A 23806-nucleotide genomic window follows, 5' to 3' on the forward strand; every position below is an offset into this window, starting at 1 on the left:
GTCCGATCTCAAGAGACTCGGGTTCGACCTCACGAAGAAGCTTTTATTATCATTATATTCCGTAGATAAGGGGGGCACCCTAACGACGATCCGTGAGCTGAATATCTAATCTCGAACAGCATCTTCAACTCCATATTGGGATCGACATGAAAGTATAATTCGGGACGGACGCGCGGACGGCCGAGACTTGGTATTATTTTCTTGGTATTTTTCCGTACAAAAAGCAATTGGATTTTTCGGTAATGGATCATGATTATTTATAAACTGAGATGCACAGTCGACACTCGATACAGCGACCCCCCCCCCGGTCCCGTCGTGAACGGCCGTTATATTGGGAGGGTCGTTGTATCGAAAATAAAACGTGTATGATAGTCGTTCTATGGAAACATTTGTGGCCGTTGTAATGGAATGGTTTCTATAACGTGGGGTCGTTATAACGAGCGTCGACTGCATTACCGATTAAGAAATTAATACATGATTGAAAAAGAGTTTATAATATGCAATGTTAATTTTGCTCCAAGATTGAACCTGAAAATTTTCGATTTATTTCCCGTTATAAATTTTGTAAAAATGAAAAAAAATTATTTAAGTAATGAATATAATTTGAAATTTTCGGAATTTACAGATAAATTTCTTTTAGGCCGGGATTACGCTAAAAATTTGAAATTTGTCAAAATATCTTTTACAAAACTTGAAAAAACAACCAATAAGACTTTTGGTTACATTCTCTCGAATGCTACCGATATGCTTATTGGTTGTATTTTTCAAGTTTTATGAAAGAAGTTTTCTAAAACTTTTACAGCGTAATCTCGGCCTTAAACTTATTCATTATCTTTGAACTGATTTATTAATTTTTTGTGGAATGTAATTATAATTTTTTAAATTTCCACATTATTTTAGATGTTTTCTTCAATAAACTCTTTTTATATTCTTTCAAAAATTTTTAGTTTTTTTTCTCATTGTTTTATAGTTATACGTCAATTTTTGATTTTGTAAAATTTTAGAGATTCTAAGGCCGGGATTACACTATAAAAGATTCATAAAAGTCATTTTATAAAATTAGAAAAATCCAACCAATACACCTTTTGTTTAATTCACTTGAAGGTAATCGATTCGCTTATTGGTTGCATTTTCGTTTTATAAAAGAAATTTTATCAAAAGTTTATGATTTAATTCCGGTTTTAATCTATTTATTTTGGATTTGATGATTTTAAAATCACAAAATATTTTACAAGTTCAAGAATTTTGATTTTAAAAGATAGTAATTAATTTTAATTTTTTAGGAAACTTTTCAAAATATTTCAAAAAATTTTTGTGTCATTCAAGACCTACATGTTTTTAATTTTGAAAAATGAAATTTTTAAAGAGATAAGAAAAATTTAGAATTTTTCAATTTTTTCAAATTTGTAAGGTTACATTATGCGTTTTTTAAAATTATTTTCTAAATTTAAAAATAAACTTCTCACATTTTTCGGAATATTTCAAGATTTTTTTCCTAATTTATTTTTTCAACTTCTAAAAAACTTTACAGAATTTACTTTTAAATTTAAAACGAAGAAAGAAAAAGTTTTCCTAAATTTAAAAGAACTTTTTCGTTCGCAAATTTCAGGAAGAAAGATTACTAAAATTTTTAATATTTTGCAAAATTATTACTATTTTTTGCAAAATTATTACTATTTTTTGCAAAATTATTACTATTTTTTGCAAAATTATTACTATTTTTTGCAAAATTATTACTATTTTTTGCAAAATTATTACTATTTTTTGCAAAATTATTACTATTTTTTACAACTTCTAAAAATATTTCCCCAAATTCTTGTATTTTTGTATTCACATATATTTTTTTAATTTTCCAAAAAATTCAATTTTTTATAAAGTAATTTTTTTTATGAATTTATATTTTTTCCACTCATCAAAATTTGCAACCGTTGAATCGTATTGTTGAAAGTTTGGTTAATTATTGAAAGTTCGGTTTTATTGTTGAACGTTTGATTTTACTGTAGAACGTTTTGTAACTGTATAACTTTTGATTTTGCTGTTTAACTTTTGACTTTATTGTTGAACGTTTGGTTTTATTGTTTAATGTTTGGTTTTATTGTTTAATGTTTGGTTAATTATTGAAAGTTTGGTTTTATTGTTGAACTTTTGATTTTATTGTTTAACGTTTGGTTTTATTGTTGAACTTTTGATTTTATTGTTGTATGTTTATTTCTCTCATTGATGATGAATTCTTTACTTCAACGTTTGATGGATATGGCAATCTAACATGCTCTCATTTCAAAATAACTTAAATGAACTGATTAAGAATAATTGAGATTTATCTATAACGCGACATTACTTAGTTAATTATTAAATAAATAGCTAAGAATATAACTAACTATGTAAGAATTTTTTAAATTCCGGAAATAGAATAAAGCAATAACGATTTAAATGATAAAAAATATTATATGGAATTACAGTAGAGAACTTGGTTAATTCGAAGTCCAAAATCACTGGAAAAATGTTCAGATTATCCAATTACTCTATCCCTGGATCTGTAAAATGACTTATTGAGGAAACAATCATCAATATTCACACAGGATAGTAATTATGAATTATTAAAATATTGCCATCAGTTACGAAACTGTTTCCAAAAATTTTAATAACTTATAATACAGTTGATCTTAGAGCGGCTACATCGTTCCACTGTTCTGGAATTATCATCACTGCAGAATTTCTTGACCATGTTCAAAGCCTGATTTACGGAAACAGTTATGATCATCCATTATGGAACTGTTTCCCAAATTTTACTTACCATTCTTATGCTACTAAGGAAATATACTTTCCATCAACGAATTACGAGATCTCTCTCTCTCTCTCTCTCTGTTTGAATTTTCCGATACTTTCCATACCCTTAATGAAGACAAAAATATTCAGATTTTTAAGGGTACACCTTGATTTATGGGTTGAAAAGCATAATCAGTATCAAATGGTACACAGTCTAGATGCACCCCAACCGAAAAATGTCAAAATGGGCATTAAATTATCAAAAAGGGGGAGAGAGAGAGAGAGAAGGAATTTTCAAACTTTGTTATTTAACAACTTGATCGAGAGGCTTCGTATTTTGAATTATCCAAAAAATTTGAAAAATGTCTGAATTAAACAAGAAATTTTATTGAATTAGATAAAAACTAAAGGGGAATTCGTAAAGGTTTGAATTATTCAAAATTTGAATTAATCAAGTTCGACTTGACCAAATTCTACTGTATAATAGAAAATAATATAGAAATTTTAAGTAAATATAAAATTTCAATTTTTGAATCTTAATTTCAGAAATTTTTTCGAAATTTTCAACTTTTTTTACAATTTTTACATATTTTTTCTCCATTTTTAAAATATAAAAGTATGAATTTTCCAATTTTCTTTCCAAAAATTCAAATGTTTTATATAAATTCTTTTACATGCACTAAAACATTTATTAAAAAAATATCATCACATTTACTCGAACATTATACTTGAAACTCGAATTTTTTTTAAAAATAAAATATATTTTGATAAGAATACGAAGTTAAATTAAAAAAAAAATTCTTTTCAATCGAATGACTATATTCATAAAATTATTTTAGATTCAAAATTTTCATATTAATTTTTTTCCCCTGTGAATCTTTGGCGTCTCTCCGGGAGTTACCAACACTCGCCAAATCATTAACAATTGCGGCTAAGTTCACATAATTACCAGAAGAAGAGGCACCGATATAAAGGAAATATTAGGGAAAGGGTCGCTGTGTGAAAGTTGCCAGTTGTCCTGTATATACAGGACTCAAGTGCGTACGCATAAGCGGGGGGGGGGGGTGAGTTTGCTTTCAAAATTTGATGGGGGGGGCGAGACGGGTTCAGATATGCTCAGCTTCCAGGTTCCGGCGCGAATCGGGCTATATAGTAAAGGCTGTCTCACCCACTTGAAGTTGCTCTAGCCGTCTTAGCTCAGTGGGCGTGGTCTCGGATCAGGTGAGTGACATCACTGCTCTAATACTTGACTATATATAAAGCGCGACCTTGAAATACCCGGGTGGCTAGTGGGAATTAACCGATCCCGTCAGAGCGCTGACGTCAGATAGTACCGCGTCATAAGACAAATCCATACCATACGGCCCATGGACGCCAATGACCAGAAGTGTCGTCACAAAACTGCTAACTCGGGAGGAGGGGAAAGGCATAATAGGGTTTGATAAATCGATTTCCAACTGACTTGACAGGCACAGGATGCATGACCACAGCCATTAGTTATCCATTACTCGAATAATTCTCGTGTTTTTCGGAAACATTTCAGGCAGCCACCATTTTGAATTTTTATTTTTTTTGTTCCTTCGAACCCAAAGCCGATTATAAGCAAAGCAATAAAGGCCTTATTTTTTTTTTCTTTAAGGAAGAGGAAGACGATCCCGTGGAATTTTCTGGACCCAGTCATGCGGGGATTTGTGAGAACATTGTGAGAGGAATGTTCTTCAAGGAAGGGATTAACGAACAAAATGGTGGGAGAAGAAGAATCATCGAGTGTCAAAGCCATATCGTTTCAAGAATTGATTACATGGAAACAACATTATGAAGAGATACCCCTTTTGTGTCTTTCACACAAACACACACACACTTGAGTGGAAGATGCCAAAGATTGCCAAAAAAAGTTCCTGGATCCTCCTCCTCCTTTTCACTTTCCATGACGACGATGATGGTGATGATCACGGTCGATTTCGTTTCGGTACATTCCTCTGAAGGTTTTCATTATGTACAAGAAAAAAAAAAAAAAACTTTCACGAGGTTAGTGCGCACGCATGAAATGCACGCCATGTTGTTGTTGTTGTTGTTATTATACGCGTCTTAAGTTCAAGGAAGCAGCAGCAGTGATGTAAGTGATTCCTCCCTCGGGTGCATTGACCAATCAATGACCAGTTACCGAACGAAAACTGATACTTAAAATATAGTAATTATAGGTGTTGAAGTCCATACGGGTATGTTTAATACTTCGTATGATCGGTTGTTGTTGGTATATTCGGGTGGATCTTCTGGAAATGACGTTGTAGAGGAATTGAAAACTATACACGAAGTCTGAGGTGTAGAAATCGAATCCATCAGTTTTATTTGATGGCAATTTGATAGGGTCTCGGTCCAAGTCTTAAGCGAACGAAACGACTTTGATGGTAGAAGAAAAACCTATCATTTCGGAGGAGGGGGTATTCAACCTTTTCTTTTCAATTCTAGGGCGCTATCTACACGCGATATCGGAAGAACAACACCCGTGTAGCAAATCTGACTTTTATGCTGCAACAACAATGCTTATCCCCGAGTACGTCTTAGAGAGCGGGAGGAGTTAATCGCCTTCACTATACGGAATCGAATAAAATTTTCTACTATACTTGCGTGCTTACGAGTTGCGTCTAGAGTAACGGTTCTCAACCGGTGCTCCGTGGAGCCCTTGGGGCTAGTTGTGTACTCTCCCATAATTGGCCTACGGGGCTCCGCCATAGAATTCTTTTACTAAAAAGGGCTCCGCGAGTCAAAAAATGTTGAGAACCTCTGGTCTAGAGTAATGTTTCCGCGAGTGGGCAATATATATCGCCCCCCGGGGGCGATGGAATGGTCCAGAGGGTAATAGAAGTTACAGGTATAACGCATAGGATCCTATGGGTTGTCTTGAGTTAGGGCCATGAGAAGAAAAAGTGTTTGAAGAAGAGGGGGGGGGGGAATGGAACAAGAAGTTTGAGAAACTATGGTCTAGAGCAGTGTTTCCTAAAGTGGGTAATGGAATGGCCCGGGGGTGGGGGTGATAGAAGCAATGAGTGTAACATAGGATCCTATGGATTCACATGACTCCAGGGCTGATGAGAGAAAAAAAATTCTGAAGAAGGGGCCGATGGAACAGAAAGTTTAGATAACTATGATACTACTCTAGAGCTTCAATAACAGCAGATGCGACGACAGAGTCAAAAGCTTTCTCAAAGTCAATGAAGGCCGAACACAATGGCAATTCGTATAATTTTTATGAGCTATCCTGATTGTTTTTTTGTATGTGTGTATGTATAGGTGACTGTAATCTGCAGGAAAACACCACGAATGATCAAGGCTTCCCAGATGAGGAAATGGGGGGGGGGAAGGAAGGGTACCTTAGTGGAGTGATGGTAAGATTCTCGTTTACCACCGTGAAGTGAAGGTTGTCGTCAGGGCTCAAGCTCGAACTTGGGGAAGAGTTATAGGGTAAGTTATTTTTTCCCTAACGAACTTGAGGTGACCACCGAAAGACAGCGTCTTCATTTCCAACCCAACTCGTTAATGGCGGTATATTGCAGTATAGCGATGTTGCCGAAGTTGGTGTGTGGTGAAGTAGTAGACGAGGGAGGAGGGGGGGGGGGGTAGCAGTGATGAAGATTCCTTCCTGGGTAAATCAAAACTGCCGACTGAACAGTCGTGCAATGTAACGGTTTGAATCCTGGTGCTACGTGGGGAGAATAGAGGATAGCTTCCAAACCAAGCTCTTTTTTGACATTTCCGGTTTCTAATTCTGCGGGTAATTATAGAAACACAGCCGCTCTTAATCGACTTAACTAGAAGAATGGATTTTGATTAGCGCGCACATTGATCGTGGTGCATCTGATCATAAATCGATCTCGATGCGGCAGAGTCTATCGGCAGCGACGATGGATGTTGTTGAAATCTCGTTTAACGGACTGTGGAATACAACGACCCGTTATCTGAGGAATGGGCCAAGTCACTGGAGGTATTCTGAAGTTTATGCCTCCACTAGATTAAAGAAAAAGTGAGGTGATCATCCCCTCACTTCTGCCTCAAACGACAACATCACGACAAGGCTTCCCAGAAGGGGGGGGGGCGGCCTGCCCAGTGGCGCGGCGGTGGTAATATGCTCGTCTACCACCGTGAAGGTTGCCGTTTGGTCCCAGGTGACGTGTGTTGACTCTTCTGGAGGTGCAAAAATTCGGCACCGGTCAATCATTACAGAGTCAGGACACCGGTGTGTAAGGCGACAGCAATTAAATAGAACTTTCATATACCGTAGAACAGGCGATGCCAACCTTTTGGAGAGTTTCAAAATACTTAAGTAGTTTGAAAACGTATCGCGGCCACTTAAGTAGTTTGAAAACCTATCGCGGCCATTTAAGTAGTTTGAAAACCTATCGCGGCTACTTAAGTAGTTTGAAAACCTATCGCGGCTACTTAAGTAGTTTGAAAACGTATCGCGGCCACTTGAGCTATCTAGAAATGTGCCGCGAGTCACTCAAGTGATTTGAAAGTGTGCCGCGGGCCGCTTGAGGATGTCATAATCAGTCCGTGGTATTCGCCGTGATCTAAATTTAGATTCCATTTTGCAATGGTCTTCCTACAGTGAAGGCAAATACATGTGACGAAAAAAAAAAAATTTCCTTCAGTGTTGGCCTGATTCAAATTTCTTTTTTCCAAGAGAATTTCTCAAGGAATCGATGAAATGTATTGCATATTAAAAAATTTGATCTTAATTCGTGATATAACGATTACACATTAGACCAGTGATTCCCAAAGTATGGATCCACAAAGGAACTAGGGGGATCGCGAGCGATTCTCCGAAATGAAAACGTCCTAAAATAAGAAATTCATTTTTATTTTAAAGACATATCGAAACTAGAAAATGCCTTCACTCTCTCTGTCTCTCAGCTGAGCTAATTACCATGCACCATACAATGTAATTTAATCAAATTCTACTTGCACAATAACACACAAAGTCCACAAGGTTTTTCCCAACATGGAAAAATTTTGCTTTTCTTAATTAATTTTTGGTTCCAGATCTGACCTTAAAAAATACCCATCAAGTCTAGTTTTTTTTGTTATATGGCATTTAATTAGGAATATCTTTCAAAATCTACATATTTGGGCTATATACGTGTGAAATGATACAAGAAAACATACTTCTATTTTTTGCCATCTAAAACTTGGGGAATGGCAACATTGTTTTGATCTCTAATTGCAACCGTATTCCCCGTTGTTTTTTTAATTGAAAGGAAGACACAGGCGTTACGTTTATGTAGAACTCTTTAGTCAAGAAATGGGACTAAAGTCAACGTCACGCGCAGCAGCATTAATGTTCCAAATAAGTTTTCCTGTCACCACTTCACATTAAATTGGGGCTGATCAGAGGCGTATGCGGGGGAGGGGGGGGGGTGCCTCCAAAAATGATCAAAAATTGAAAATATTTTTGTAAAAAAAATGAAATATTTTGAAATACCTAATACGAAAGACTAATAAAATAACTTTACCAGCTATTCTAATCAACTTCTGTTAACTTAAATGTTTTCTGAAAGTTAATAACTATCTGGAAGAAAAACCTTGCTAACATCCCCCAAACCTTTTATAACCCCCTCCTAATTCGAGTATATGATGAAATAACTATCGTAATAGATATATTATAATTTGTTATTTAGAATATGGCAATTCTTCCAAGTTTTTCGTAGTGTATGTGTATTTCAAAAAATGACCAACATGCATGAAAAAAAAAACTGTACGTGAAGATTTTTTACATTCATATTTGAATTCAGCACACTCAAAATTAGTCTAAAAAAAACTAATTTCACTGGTGTTAGGAAAAGAAAAAAGTTGAAAATTGTTGACCAATGGGGCCGTTCAAGTATTACGTCAGCAGTTTTCAGCCATTTTTGACCCCCCCCCCTCCCCACTGTCAGCAAAAGTCAGCAAAACTCTGAAACCCCCCCCCCCCTTCCACCTTCTATCACATATTGGTGGGACCAGAGACTGTACACGGGGAGGGGGACATGAGGGGGGGGGGCATAAATGTTTTTTTAAATGCAAAAAATATTTTTAAAAGAAATCAAAATTGCGAAAGAAAATACCTTTATATATGTTATAATCAATTTCTGTTAATTTAGTGCTATTCGAAGGTTAAGAACTCAAAATTTTCTTTTAAGAAATTCATTGTAACCCACTCTCTAAGTCATATAATGATAAATCCAAATGTGGCTCGGGGGATTATCTGATGCGGCCTGCCCCCTCAAACCTAATTTTGTAAAAATGAATTAAGCATAGCAGTTCATAGATCGCTTAGGTGACCCATGGCACAATTCCAGAGCATTTATGAGGCCCGTGGCACATTTTTAAAATCACACAAGTAGGCAGTGGCACATTCACAGATCCCTTAAGTGACCCGCGACACGGTTCCAGAACACTTAACCGATCCGTGGCACATTTAGAAATCCCTTGAGTGACAGTTGGCACAGTTTTAGAGCACTTAAGCGACCCCGCAGTGCGGCTCTACATCACTCAAGTTACTCCGGCACATTCCCAGATTAGTTAAGTGATCCGCGGCATAATTGCGGATCACTTGAATGATGCGTGGCACAGTTCGAAAGCACTTAAGCGGCCCAAACACATTTCTCGATCACTTGAAGGATCGATGAAACATTTAGAGATTCTAGGAGACTTATCAATAGGGAGATTGTTAGTTCAGGTGCCCACAAACCCCAGTTCAGGATGCTATTAGGAATATTTCATGTTTATATAAAGGTTGGTTGATGACGTAAGCATCATCCAAACCCCCGCCCTTGTTTTAGGTCGGGGGGGGGGGGGGGTCACACTTCAAAAAGTTTGGGAACCACTGCAAACCAGAGATGGAAGGCTTTTCCTCGGCCCAATATATCAAGGAGGTGAACTCAGAAAGAAAGGTCATGTGGTCTACGACGCGCGAACCCAGGGCCTCTCTTGCATTGTTCGAGTCCCGGTAAAGAAAATACCGGGATATAGGAGACCACATGACTTTTCACCTCGGCATAAAATACAGAAAATATCTGTTTCAATGATATATCAGGCTGAGGCTGAGAAAAAGACGTCTATCTCTACTATTCCCACCTCGGGGCCATTTGCTGAAGCGTCTACTAATGTCTCTACTTCAGTGCCTCACGCCACAGTGCGCGAAATAAGGAAGGTACGGCCGTGTCTCCAGTGGTGTAGGTGGTAGCATGCTTGTGTGTCCGGAATGCAAGAGGTCCTAAGTTCGAGTCCCGGTGGACACCATATGACTTTTCTTTCCGAGTTCACCTCGGCATAAAATCCAGAAAATATGTTTCCTTGATTTTTCAACCAGTTATGTGGAAAAGAGGAAGAAAAAAGTTCTCTTGTTTAACCAATACCCGCTTACCATACGTCCCCTTCAACCAAACGGGATGTATGGTCACCGTACTTGCAAAAACGGCACTTTTCGGATATACAGTCGACTCCCCGTAATCGCGTTTTTTTTTCTTTATTAGAATTTTTTTTTTTTTGCAACACTCAGAAATCGTCATTCACGTTTTTTGTTTACAAAATTTGAGTTGTGCATGTTTAGAATGGCTCGCTAATGACATTACTGTCATCACTAGAGCCGTGGCAGCTCCCAAGAGAGAGAAACAGTCACCTCGAGTTGGATTAACCTTTGGCCACAATGTGCAATGAAGGACACAACCATTTCTACAGAGCCAACTGAAGAGACTATAAAAGACATTGTCACGTTAGCGAAACAGGTGGGTGGAGAAGGGTTCAATGTGATATGAATATAGAAGTCGAACAGCTAATTCAGAGGTATTGACAGAGGAGGAATTAATGCAGGTTGATCACTCCTGAAACTGAAGCGGTACCAGATGAAGAAGATCAAGATAAAGAACTAGAAGACAAGTTCACCATGAGTAACATAGCGGAAGGGCTTCGCACGTTCAAGTCAACAATAGATTGTTTTTACGGTATAGATCCATCTATGGAACGCTCTTCACATGTGGAAAAATTGGTAGAGGAAGCCTTGCCATCATATTCTAACATGACGATATGAAGAAGAAGGAACGGCCAACAGAAATCACAATGCTCTTTCAGAAAACATCGCCAACAACCGCTGCACACTCTTTTACATTTCCCTTATACCTCTACGTTACCCTGCTCTTCTCATGCTGTTCAATAAACGAAGATATACAAGAAAAGATCTATGGGTTTGGTAATTCGCGGTCACCCCGGAACCATGGGCGGAGATAAGGGGGGGGGCGTGGGCGGAATTGCCCCCCCCCCCCCCCAGCGTCAAAGGTGGAGTCGACTGATCTAATGTATGGTACGCATATATGAATTGACATAATCAGCATCTTGCCACCCCCCCCCCCCCAGACTTCCAAGTCTATCGCCGCCTATGCCCGGAACGTAACCCCGCGAATACGGGGGAGCCGACTGTAATTAACCATTCGTTTATTGTTATCCGAAACTCTCGAATCCCGATGTGATCACATAAAGCGGCGGGGACTGAAAAATCAAATTGAATGGGAAAGAGAGGGGGAGGGTTGCGATCAAGTTCCCCGGGGTTAATCAGATATACCAATTTAACAGCCATACAATGCAATTATCTCAAGATCAAAGTGAAAAAAAAAATCCTTTACCTTCTTCCATTCTTAATTCATTTTCTGCAGGAAAAAGTAGGAAAAACAACTTTCTTTGAGAAAAGAAAAACAAAATTTCTCTCGTTATATCGAGGTAATTCGTTTTTTTTTATCGTTGTCTGCATTCTGCTCTCTCTCTCAGAGTGCTTTATTATTTATTGAATTTATCTTCTCAAGAAACGCTTCAGTTATCTCTCTCTTCTCTCCTTTCTTCTCTTCTCTTGTCAAGGAAGGAAAGAGCAAGAACAACAACAAGAAAAAAAGCCAATGATGGCGGAATCTCTTCTTCCTCTAAAAACGATCACTGACCCTTTTCTCTCTTCTTTTTTTTTTTATTTGTTTCGTGCTTTTTGAAATTTCACGTTGTTCTTCTCAGGTGCTCTTACCTGAGATCATTCGATGAGATAATTATTCACGTGTTGTGTGTTTTTTTTCGTTTTTACGTTCGGGGGGATTATGATATCTTGAGATCCTCTTTCTTGGGATAATTTCCATCGTAATCTGATTATACCCAGAGAAAGAATAAAATCGTTAATGTTATAATCACGTCTGGGAGGGGGCTTCGTAACTAAAGCTTCCTCGTAGTGAATTTCTCGGATTATTCGGTGGGCATTGGCTTAATCAGACCGGAACTTGATTTTGATGATGTTTAACTTGATTTTGATGATGCTGAACTTGATTTTGATGACACTGAACTTGATTTTGATGATGCTGAACTTGATTTTGATGATACTGAACTTGATTTGCACATGACTATACTACTGGGATTCGAAGCTGGGATAGTGCCAATCACTGATCAACAACGGTTTGATGTTGGATGAAGTGGACAGTGAGTTTGTGCTTCATATTTCGATGTATGATAGAATTTGGATGCATTTGGGTTTTTTTTTAAATATTATAATGTAAATTTACAGGGTGTTTAGCAAGCAGGGAGGATATCGCATTTTACCGGTGAACCGTTGATCCTAGAGGTGTACTTCCAATTAGGAAAAAAAGTTCCCAAATAACGTTTAGTTCCCAGATATGCCATTCATGTTTCAAGGGGTTGTATAATTAATAAAAAAAATTGTCTTTTTATACAGTTCCCGGTGTGCCCCAAAACCCAATTAAAAAGTTGTTGCCCTGTCTCTCTTGGCTGAATTACATTGGGCGAGTTTACTAGCTACTCGCTTGTGGTTTTACTCGCTGCTACTGAAGTCGCTCTGTGTAATAACGTTATCATGTAAATACAAATACAACGTCACAACAGGCAAAATGCCCATCGAGGTGGCTGAGAAAACTCTACACTTGCTCTACTAGTGCGAGAAAAGTTGAAGGGTAGGCTACTTTTTTCTCGCTACTCACCGGCGTTTTTGTTGTCGCTCTGGTGCAATATGAGTGTGGCTACTTTTTTTTTTTTGTACTCTTGCTTTGGCTCCCAACAAAAGAGAAAGACGACAATACGCAAAAAGGAAGGGAGAGAAAATGAGTTGCTCGCTCATCTAGTGAGCAATTTTACTAGTCCAGTGTAATTGAAATTCGCTGCGCTAGTTGAAACCGGCTCGCTCGCCAGCAACTTTACTCGCCGGAAAATAGCTAGTAAACTCGCCCAATGTAATTGAGCCTTAACTGAAAATCATTTCAAAAAGTACTCGCATTTCGACGTGAATACGTCTTTTAAATCACCTGACAATACTGGATACATCCTCAAAAAAAATTGTGTAACGAAATGTTTTAAACGCTCGTATCTCAAGAACTATTCAGAATATATTCGTGTTTCTAATGTCAGCGGATAGATCTCGTCAAGACAAATCCAATGATATCACTCTGGTTTTAATATCTTTCCAGGAACTCGTGCTGCTGAGAATATTTACACTGTAGATAAGATAGCCTCCCCTTGCGCAAAGCTTTACATTTGGAGTTGAATGAAGAGGGAGTGGAGGAATTACTTAAAAAGACCACTCAAAAAACCTAACGACAGAAAATCTCTGGAAGAGCTGAAAAAAGAACTAAATTAAGAAAGGAACATTGAAGATGGAGAGTGTTCCGAGGAAGAAAGCAGCAAAAATGAAAAAAATGCCAACAGAAAGGAGATATGAAAAATGTTACACTCCTTGGCGTTTTCATTCTTTGGCCAAAAAAGTAACATCCCGACAATGCTGTGATAGTGATAGGAACCGAGAGACATCCAGGCTCTGTCACTCTCGGTGATGTAAGCACATTGTCACTGAGGACTCGGGTGCCTCTGGGATATAACCATTTTTTAAGCTTGAACAAAAGATATATTAACATGGGCAGGTGCCATTATGCACATCGCCAGTAGACAAGTATAAAATAATGATGATAGAAGTAAATAAATCACATAATCGAGAAAAGTTCTTGATAAAATTTGATCAGTTTCTCTTAAGGGATTTTCTGTAATTGATCGTGACTACCACTACTACTTAACCGGACATCCACCTCGTACACATACCTCTACGGAATTTCTAACGAATCGGCACATGCCGGAATGTGTGTTCTGCGTATATGTGTGACCCTAGCGCAGTGGTTTTTAACCTTTGGAATCCCGCGGCCCGGTTGATTTCATTTTTGTGAGGGAGAAGGCCCTGCCTACACGCGACTAGTAGGGAATAAATGGGGGAAAAAGAGACAGTGAATCATTCACGGTCCGGTTTGACTGATGTCAGGGCCCGGTATCGGGCAGCGGCCCAGCGGTTTAGAAACATTGCCCTAGCGTATTCATGTTGTCGAGTTGCACTTGTTTCGTGCTGCCATCTGACTTCCATATCCTGAAGTAAAGATGGAAATGCTTGAATTTTCATGTTATGTCAGTATTGTTGTAGGTCTGCCCGCGCTCCACGGAGAGTTTTTTCAAATAGGAAACCAGCTTGCATTCGCGCCTCAAAGCTGGAAAACCGCAGGAAATCAACTTCAGCCGACCAGAACTATGCCGTCAACGGGGCTCGCACCTCGATCCTCAGGACGAGAGTTCAGCACGATGCCCACACGACCGCACATTGGCAATTGATAGTGACTGAATTCACCTGAAGCTGGGTTGCTCCAATCGCTGCACCGTATTGTTTGATTCAGTCCAAAAGCTACAATTGCCATTTCTAATCAGCTTCTGGGTAATCCCTCGTGGATCATATCTATCCTCTCAACTATTCTGGCTAATCCTCCTCTTCCCTAAACAGATGTATGAGGTCGCTGCCTGGGCATGCTTAACGTTCTATTAGATCTACTAACAGGTACGTGTGGCTCTCGATCCGGACAAAGCTGGAATAAACAGACTGGGTACTTTTACTGAAGACAAATGCATCGATCCCTTCCAAAACATTTTAAAGAATAGAGAGATTCAATTGACTTCGGACAGATCTTCAACTTCTCCTTCAGTAAACAGAAGGAGGCCAGCTTCTGAAGAAGAATCATCTTCCGACAAGCTTTCCCTGAATAGACTTCGAAGTTCTGGAAGAAGTGTAAATAGTTGATAATAAAAGCTGTGTGAATAGTGTCAAAAATAGATCTTCAGTTTTTTAACGCCCTTTAAATCCTTCTTCATTCAGTTGTAAAGCTGTTCATCTCAGCCTTTGATGAGTCAATATGCTTTTTTTATAGCTCTTCTTACCATTTTATAAAACTCATATTCAAATTTTGGGCCGAACTTGGAACGAATTAATCGCTTTTACATAGAAAAAATGAGAAATCGTGTTTCGGATAACGACAATTTCGGTTAACGAACGTAATTTTGGAACGAATCATCTGCGTTAGCCGAGCTGACACTGAAGTTCCTACTGAAAGTTCCTAGATTCACATTTCTAGGGCCGCTGTGGTGGTCGAGTGGTTATAGTGCCGGACTCGTGATGCGAGGATCCGGGTTCGAACCCCACAGTGGTGGTCGGCTGAAGTTGGTTTTCTGTGGTTCCCAACTTCAAGGCGCAAATGCGAGCCGATCTCCCCGTTAAAAAGTCTCGCCACAGAGAGCAACAGTCCTACAACGGTAAATCATTCAACCATAACACTTCACTCATAGTTAGTAAAACTGGGGGCAGATGGCAGCACTAGACATAACAAGCATTACACAGAAACAAACTATACGTCAGGTTGCACTACACGTACACGCACATTCCCGCATTTACCGATTCGTTGGGGGGTTCCGCGGGGGGGGGGGTGGTGCATGTGTGGTGTAGCAGTAGTAGGTAGGGGCTCGGGGATCCATGATGTTCTTAAGTTGGGCAATTTGCCTGTTGTGGCGTTGTATTTGTATTTGTACATTTGAGATTAGGAACTACAGTCTATAAATCTTCTTCAGCCATCAGTAGCTTAGGTTCATTTCTCAATGGCCATACTCATAACCATTGACCAATTACAGGTTTTCGACTTGAATTATAACCATTAAGACCATGCTTCACTGTGACCATCTATCCAAAGACTGCGCGGTATAATTAACGCAAATCGTGCCATCTTTGTTGTTCAGTCAGAACTTTTAGCCGTAAAGGATTTTGACCTTTGAGAATGGATTTGAAAAAAAAAAATAATAATTAAGAGCTTGACCACACACACATGTGCTATGATAAACAAGAAATAGGAAAAAAAAAAAAGAGGGAGGATTATTAACAGCAACAACAACACTAATTATCGCCCACAACGAAGTAAGAAAATTGCAGACAGAAAAGAAATCTTCTCCAAGTGGGTAAAGATGAAGAAGAAAGTCTGTTGCGGCCTTGTTTTGCCTTGACATTGACTGACGCCATGATTACATCCGGGAAACCATTGTTGAAGTAAAAAAAAAAACCAATTTTCTCTCTTTTTTGGCGGTCTTTTTTCTTCTTTTCTCCACCAAACAGTAACGGCTATGACTCAGTTAACATGGACATTGACCAGAGATGACCACTGGTCAAACGAAAAATGACTCGGCGACTTTTTTTTTTCTTGGACCCGGTACCTGTGATTCCTTATTTACCTTCAAGATCAAATAACATTCAATCCCGTGATTAGAAATTTGATCAAATTTGAATCTGATCATTTACTGTTGGTGCTGGTAATTATTTTCGCACCAGTTCTTGTTGTAGTTTCTAAGTGGATCGAATGTGATTGTTGTTGTTGTTGTTGTTAATGCTTGATCGCTTCTTGCCTTCGGGTCTCTTCTTCAAGTTCGTTGCACTCTTCTTCTTCTTCTTCTGAAGATCCAACTCAAACATTTAAACGGAAAATAACAACCTAATGACATCACAATCGTTGTTGTTGTTGTTCGTTTTTGGCTGTGTGTCTCTTCCTGTTCGATAGTTCACATTATGAAGTGTCATTAAAAGTTAATAGAGAGATGAAAGAAAGAAACAAGTACCATCGATTTTTTTTTTCTCTTCCTTCTGGTAAGTCACACGTGGGCGAGAAATACTCGTGACCGAGACGACAAGACATGACACTTGGCTCGAGACACGTCACCGTCGTCACGTGTCCCGCTAATTTTGATTGTTTCCCCACCGTCACAAGGTGGTAGATAACTGTCTATGTGAGGCACACGAATTTCACGGTGAATCGTTCGATGATGGGAATATTCGTTTTTAACAACGAGTTGACGTCCGTACTGCGGCTATTGTTATATGCGACTCGCAGTCGACCGAGGATATACGTGTGTGACGTACTTCGGTGACGGCTGTATGATGTGATGAAGCCCAAATCTCTGTATGAAGGATGGCCTTCTGTTATTGGTTTGGTGTACATTTATGTTGAACTCGCACAACATGAATTATTATGACAACTTTACTGAGTATGCACGTATCATCATCGATCAATTTCAAAATGCACTGCTGGATTGTAGACCTCTAAATTTTTCCATTTTACTTGTGCCTGATGTTTTTGCCATCCATCTCTAGACTCTTTTCGGATTTCACCGCTCCACCTTGTGTAGGGCCGTCTTTCTTGGCCGTTTATTATTACGCTGCGGAGGGGGGGGGGTTACCGATTTAAAGCATTTGAGGTCAGTCTGTTGTCCCGCCTTCTTGCAATGCTTTCTATTTCAAAAGGCTAATTCTCACTATGATATTTGCGTACATTTGTTTCTCTTTTTATCCATCTGATTCGTTTACTGTCTCTTCTTGTGATGCTTAGCATGCATCTCAGTTTTCCTTTGTGTTGTTGGCAGTCTTTGTACTGTTTTGTTGGTAAGTTTCCATGTTTCATCTCCATAAGTCATTGCTGGTAAACACACATGAGTCGAATACTTTTCTTTTACGGCACAGTGGCTTGTTGCTCTTCAGACCTGCGTAGTTTTTGCCAAAAAGTGCTCCACCCGATTTTTGATTCTCTTGTTTATTTCATTAATGATGTTGTTGTTGTTGTCCATGACAATTTTTTTTTGTCCCAGATATATACAGCTTTGTACTTCTTCCATCTCTGTGTTGTTGAGCAAAGTTTTCTTCTTCAAAGCAAATCAGTTTATTTTCGAACACACTTGAATACTTGCCTTCTCCAGCTCTTGTACAAGTATAATTTCTTCTAGTTCATCTGGATTATTGCTGATTTAGTTTCGTGATTAATTTCTGTTTGAGTTACTATAGCCAAAAAATAGAAAGGCTTCGACGGTGCTTGTCATCACTAAGACGTCGTTGATAACCTTCTGAAATGTCTTTTGAGCAATAGGCTTCCATCCATCTAACTAATTGTCCATGACATATCAAAAACTACCACGGCGTGATTAATGGAAATAGTTACGGCCTAATCCTACGAACTCACACCTAATTTCGTAAAAATGAACCAAGTGGCACAGTTCGAAAACACTTAAGTGGCTCGAGATGAAATTCAAATCCATCAAGGGACTTGCGACACATTCACAGATCACTCAAGCTGCCCGCGGCACAATGATGTGTCACACACTTTCTCACACAACAAGACTAATGATTGCCCGAAGGTTATGTCAACGGAATAATCACAACACTCCCTGTGTTTTGGAGGGGGGGGGGGGCATAATAACACATCGACGATCGAAATTTGACGCGTCCAAATAACGACATTCGATTACGCATACGCGGAGAAGCGATTGATTGAACCCATATTAAGACCAGTGACGTCCGATTTTTGGTCGCGGCTAAAGAAAGAGTAAGAACCCCTGATCTACATCCATTTCTGGCAGAAATGGCAGTTCGAATTGGTGGCTTGGATTTCAAATTTTGGTGGTATCTTCATTGGAAGAATTGGTTTTAGTTACTGTTGTCCACAGTGTAAATCCTTCGATAATGCGTGTCATCACTGGGACATCGTCGACAGCCTTCTGAAGTGTCTTTCGAGCAATAGGCTTCCGTCTAATTATCCATTGTGTGTCAAGAATGACCGCGGCAGGATGAAGGGAACCAGCTATAGCCTAATCCCCCCAATCACCAAAATGATGTGTCACACATTTTCAAACAACAAGACTAATGATCGTCCTAAGGCTACGTCAACGGAGCAATCACAACACTCCCCGCGTTTTAGAGGGAGGGGGGGGGGGGTGTTGGTCTCTAATAACACATCGACGATCGAAATTTGACGCGTCCAAATAACGACATTCGATCACGTACGCGTTGAGAAGCGATTGATTGGACCCATATTAAGACCAGTGACGTCCGTTTAAGTGACAAACGTCCATCACGGGGGATTGAAACTATAAGAGATCATCGGGGTCCATCACACCGTCTGCAATTATGGTGTCTGAAAATATAGTCGATACATACATAGTGCAATGATAATTACGGCCCATGACACGATCCTCACATTGGAAAAAAGACAACAAAAAACCATCTGTCCATGATTCTTGGCGGACGATCCCATTCATATCATCTTTTTCTCAATGCCAAGGAGCCATAAAAATGTCCGAGAAGAGGAATGTCTTTTTTTCCCGAGTTTGTTCACCTTTTATTTTATCACAAGATGGTGGATACTAGCCGGTGTCTATGGCGCCATTTCAGTTGGGCCACAAATCACTTTTTTTTCCCCCTCCTAACATCGGCCGTAAACACACCGGTCGCCGCCGCCATCTAGTGAAAAGATTATTCCGTTTTATTACTTATACAAGGATCCTGCTAATAAAATGCGACTTGGACATGCCTCGGAGCTGGATCGATCCAATGCGAACTGAATCGCAGGAAAATGGTAGAAGGACTATTAGGGGGTTTTAGTAATTGCTGGTTATTTATTGGACTGACCACTCTCTCTCTCTGCGATTGTTAATGTTATTACCAAACTTGTTTTGACGGATTAATTGTATTCGGGGCTGATGATATTATTATTAAGGCATCGGCATCGAGAGCTCATGAATTTCTACGTCTCGATGTAATTAGACGTCTCAATCACATTCGGCTGAGGAGAATCCACGAACTCGTTTGTGGCTGTGACGTGCGTGTAAATTATGCGCTAAATTAAGCCCCCCCTTTTTTTTATTGTATCCCAATTAAAGTTACTATCAACGATGGTACGAGTCCCATCGAGCGGTACGCCATCTATTATTCGGATGTGATTATTTTACTGCATTGCTGCTAGGAAAAGGATTTGAGCACTACGTCGAAATCTGACTTGACACGATGTAATGAGATTCTAGGGCTCAAAAGAACTGTTAACACTGGAACTTTCATTGCAAGGAGACACCCAGAAAAAAAAAAGCAGAAATTTCACTAGAGCAGTGGTTCTCAACCTGGGGTCAGAACCCCTTGTGGTTCTGGGATATTTTAGGGAAGGGGGGGGGGCACCAGTGAAAATATAGGTGAAAAGGAGTCATGATAGGTAGTTTTTTGGGGGTAAAGCTTTCAATTGAAATCAAATATGATGGGTAGAGCCTGGAAGTTCAGGCACTAAAAATGGTCAAAATAGGCAGGGAGAAAGGCACTAAAAATGCCTAAAATAGGAATTAAAAAAGGCACTAAAAATATATATATTCCTAAAATAGGCATTAAAAAAGGCATTTATAACTAATGTGAGAAAATGGGAAAGTAGCCAGAAGCTACGATATTATTGAGGGTCCGATAGCTGGCTAAAAATTGGTGGTACACTCACTGATTCTACTGTTTCAATAATGGCACGCTTTTTAATTTTTCTGTCACATTAAGGCAGAAGAAACAACGTATTACCCGATATTTCACTGTATTCGATTATTTTATAAGTGGGCGCAACTTACCAAAATAATCAATTGTTTATAAATTATTGAGAAATTGAATTCTTAGATAAAAAAAAGAGTTTGAAAGTGAAAAAAATTTAACCAAAATTTATACTTGTGAACTTAGAAAATAATATTTAACATTAATGGTAGATGGCGCTAAAAAACGAAACTAATTTATTTTTGCACGCACAAAAAACCGAAACCTAAACTGTATTTAAAGGTGATAATATTTGTCCAGCACACCACATAACATAAAAGCAAATTAACTGATATTTTACTGCATTAAATTCACTAAATTAAATTTTTTAGAATTAATTTTTATCAATGTAATAACTTACAACATAAATTTTCTCAAAAAAAGATATATAAATATATCTATAATATGCATCGATTCAGAAATTAGTGTTTTAAGTCAACAGCAGAGGACGCTAGTCTCTAATCAATATCAACCAAATTGCACATAATATTTTTACGTATGATCACTTAAATAACGTTTGAGAAGTTTTCTAAACCCCCGCCCTTTCATCACTACAACAGGAATTCTTAACCTATGGATCGCGACCCAAACTTGGGCTTTCCGAGATGGGTCGTTCAAATCAACTAACCCCTTGGGTCTCTTGTGCTGTAGGTCACGACCAAAACTTGATTCACTTGGTCTTCCGAGAAGGGTCGCGCGAATTCATTCACATTCTTGAGCAATGGATCACTACACAAGATTTATTCTCAAAGACTTCCGAGATAGGTCTCACAAATAACCCTACAGTCAAGAGCCCTTGTGCTACGACCCACGCTTGATTTGTGGGGCTTTCCGAGAAAGCTCGTACGCATCCATTTACAGCCAGTGATTCTTGAGCTATGGGTCAAGACCCAAACTCGGTTCGCAGGGCCTTCCGAGAAGGGTGGTACGAATCCATTTATAACCGGGGGAGGGGGTTCTTGAGCTGGGTCACTATATGAATTTTATTCGCAGGGCTTTCGAGATGGGTCGTGAAAATCCCCTTACAGCCACGGGTTCCTGAGTTATGGGTCACGACCTTGATTCGCCGGAGCTTTTGTTTTTGAGATGGGCCGTATACGAATCTATTTACAGTCCTGTTATAAATGCAATCATTGCATTATTTGTTTCACTAATTTCAAAAAACAAATAGTCCGATGGGTCGCATAGCAGATCTTGTTGTTGATTTTGGGTCGCTGCTGAAGAAAGGTTAAGAACTCCTGTCTTAAATACTTCCACAAGCCTTCTAACCGGATGTTGAAGACTAATCCAAGCAGAAATAATAAAGAGTATCCAATATTTTTAGACAACAAGGAAATGGTTCTTAGAAACCCCCCGTCCTGAGACGGAGAGAATTTCTATGGTAATTGTGCAAGACTAATAACATTATTATTTTAGGCTTAAGGCCTCTCTATTTTCCCAAACCTTTCTCTTTTTTTTTTTTCAACGCCTGGAGGCCATAATCAGAAATGTAAGCAACGTTGACCTTTACGTTGGTCTGTTTGCGCACCTGCTTGGTGGTCATCACCTTCCCATTAGCATTCCATTAGCGTCTGTCTACCTTTTGTGATTTTTATTTTTATGCCGTCAAGGTGCTGTGGAGTCTCTAATGGAGCCGCTCCCTTAAACCAAACTTAAGAAGATCATGACCTCTAGTGTTGGTGTTGTATTTCAGTGCCAATATGAATATGGATGACATTTTGACGCGGTCGTCGGAAGGCATTCCGATGGCGTGAATCATCGCCGTCATTCTGTTTGCTTAATGGCTGAACATGTTAGCGTGGACCGTTACACGAAGTTCATTGAATCGCCAAAAGTCACTGGTCATTCCGGTCAGTAAATCCCCGAAGGACTGTTACGTTTGGGTAATTAAAAAAAAAAAATCAATGACTTACCTTTTAATATTAGTTGAGAATCTGATATCTTGGCGATGAATGTGACCTGTAAAATGATTGGAGGAAAGTTTCAGACAATTCAATAAGAACTCTTAATAAATTATTTATAAATTAATTTACAAATCAAAAATTTCATCCAGTTAAACACTTATGCTATACATTTTTTTTTTTAAATTACCTATTTTTAAATGAGAATAATCCTTATTATTATTTTTTTAAATTTTAATGTTGTTTCGATGTCATGCCCAGAAAACATGACGGGGAAATTTTTCTCAGAAGTTTTTTTTGGATTGATAACTGACACTACTCAGACATATGTAGTGCCAATTCTGAAGTAGGTACTTTGAACAAATTTGGTATATAAAATAGAATAGAACTATATAGAATGTACGGACCCTACACGGGGAAAAGAAAGATTGAATAAACAAGAATAGTTCAATTTTTGACTACCAGGTGAAAAAGTGGCACTTTTTCTTATCGCAGTTATTTTTTTTTCTCATAGTCCGAATAGCGTATTATGCGTACCAAGTTTCAATGGAATATGTCCACCACAATGGGCGCTACATACGTCGTATTAATGTCAGTATAATTAAGCCGAATACAGTAGTACTAGTTGAATTATGCTGACACTACTCCGATCTATATAGCTCCCGTCGTGGTGGACGTGTTTCGTTGAAACTTGGTATATACAGGGCGAATCCGACATATTATGCCAAACGAAAGGGGGTGATAGACGAGCCCGAGTGGATCATGAGATACCCAACCAAACCTGTCGTATCCAAAACCGTTTTCGAGTTATGATGGATTATGAAAAAAAATGAGTCAAGAAATCAGAATTTGTGAAGTTTCTGAAAGACCTATACGCAAACTAAGCACACATTTGGAAAAAGCAGAAAACAATTCTCTAAAGTGACACCAATTTCATCGAAATACCTGGTTTTAATGGCGAGCTACAAGCGCTGAAAGATTGGCAAAGTTCGAAATCGATTGTCCCCAAAGTTTTTAATCGCCAATTCTGGAAACACCCTTCCAGCTACAATCGGTTAAATTTGCCAAAAACTTGTCCATTTCACCAGTTTCCCAAAAAGCTTACAATAAGCCATACAGATTTTCTGGTTCAGGAGAAATTTAGTCGTTTGTTTGCAATACATCTCTGCAATATGCGTTCGTCCAAGTAATTTTAGTAGGTTTTGAGGACAGTTTGATTTTTCATTTTACCGATCTCTGAGCACTTGTAGCTCGCCATTGAATACGGATATCCTTTAGATAGAGGTAGTGTCTGTCACTTTATAGGATTTTGGGGCGAAACCAAATTGTCGACAGATTTTGACGACAATTTTTTGCAAACAAACGACTAAATTTTTCCAGAACCACAAAACCTGTATGGTAAACT

The 23806-nt window shown here is 38.7% G+C and overlaps 1 protein-coding gene across 1 annotated transcript in view; it reads right to left on the bottom strand.

Moving 5' to 3' along the window:
• The window catches only part of LOC149074933 (cuticlin-1-like), a 76072-nt gene that overhangs the window by 26976 nt on the left and 25290 nt on the right, over positions 1 to 23806 (bottom strand). Inside the window, exon 3 of the mRNA XM_089245881.1 lies at positions 22414 to 22459. Within this exon, the coding sequence (XP_089102007.1) occupies positions 22414 to 22459 (46 nt within the window). The remainder of the gene's footprint in view (positions 1 to 22413; positions 22460 to 23806) is intronic.

The sequence above is a fragment of the Pholcus phalangioides genome, unplaced genomic scaffold (genome assembly GCF_987345545.1).
Source record: "Pholcus phalangioides strain wild (caught in Gottingen) unplaced genomic scaffold, Ppha-v1.0 ptg000016l_1, whole genome shotgun sequence".
Lineage (NCBI taxonomy): Eukaryota > Metazoa > Arthropoda > Arachnida > Araneae > Pholcidae > Pholcus > Pholcus phalangioides.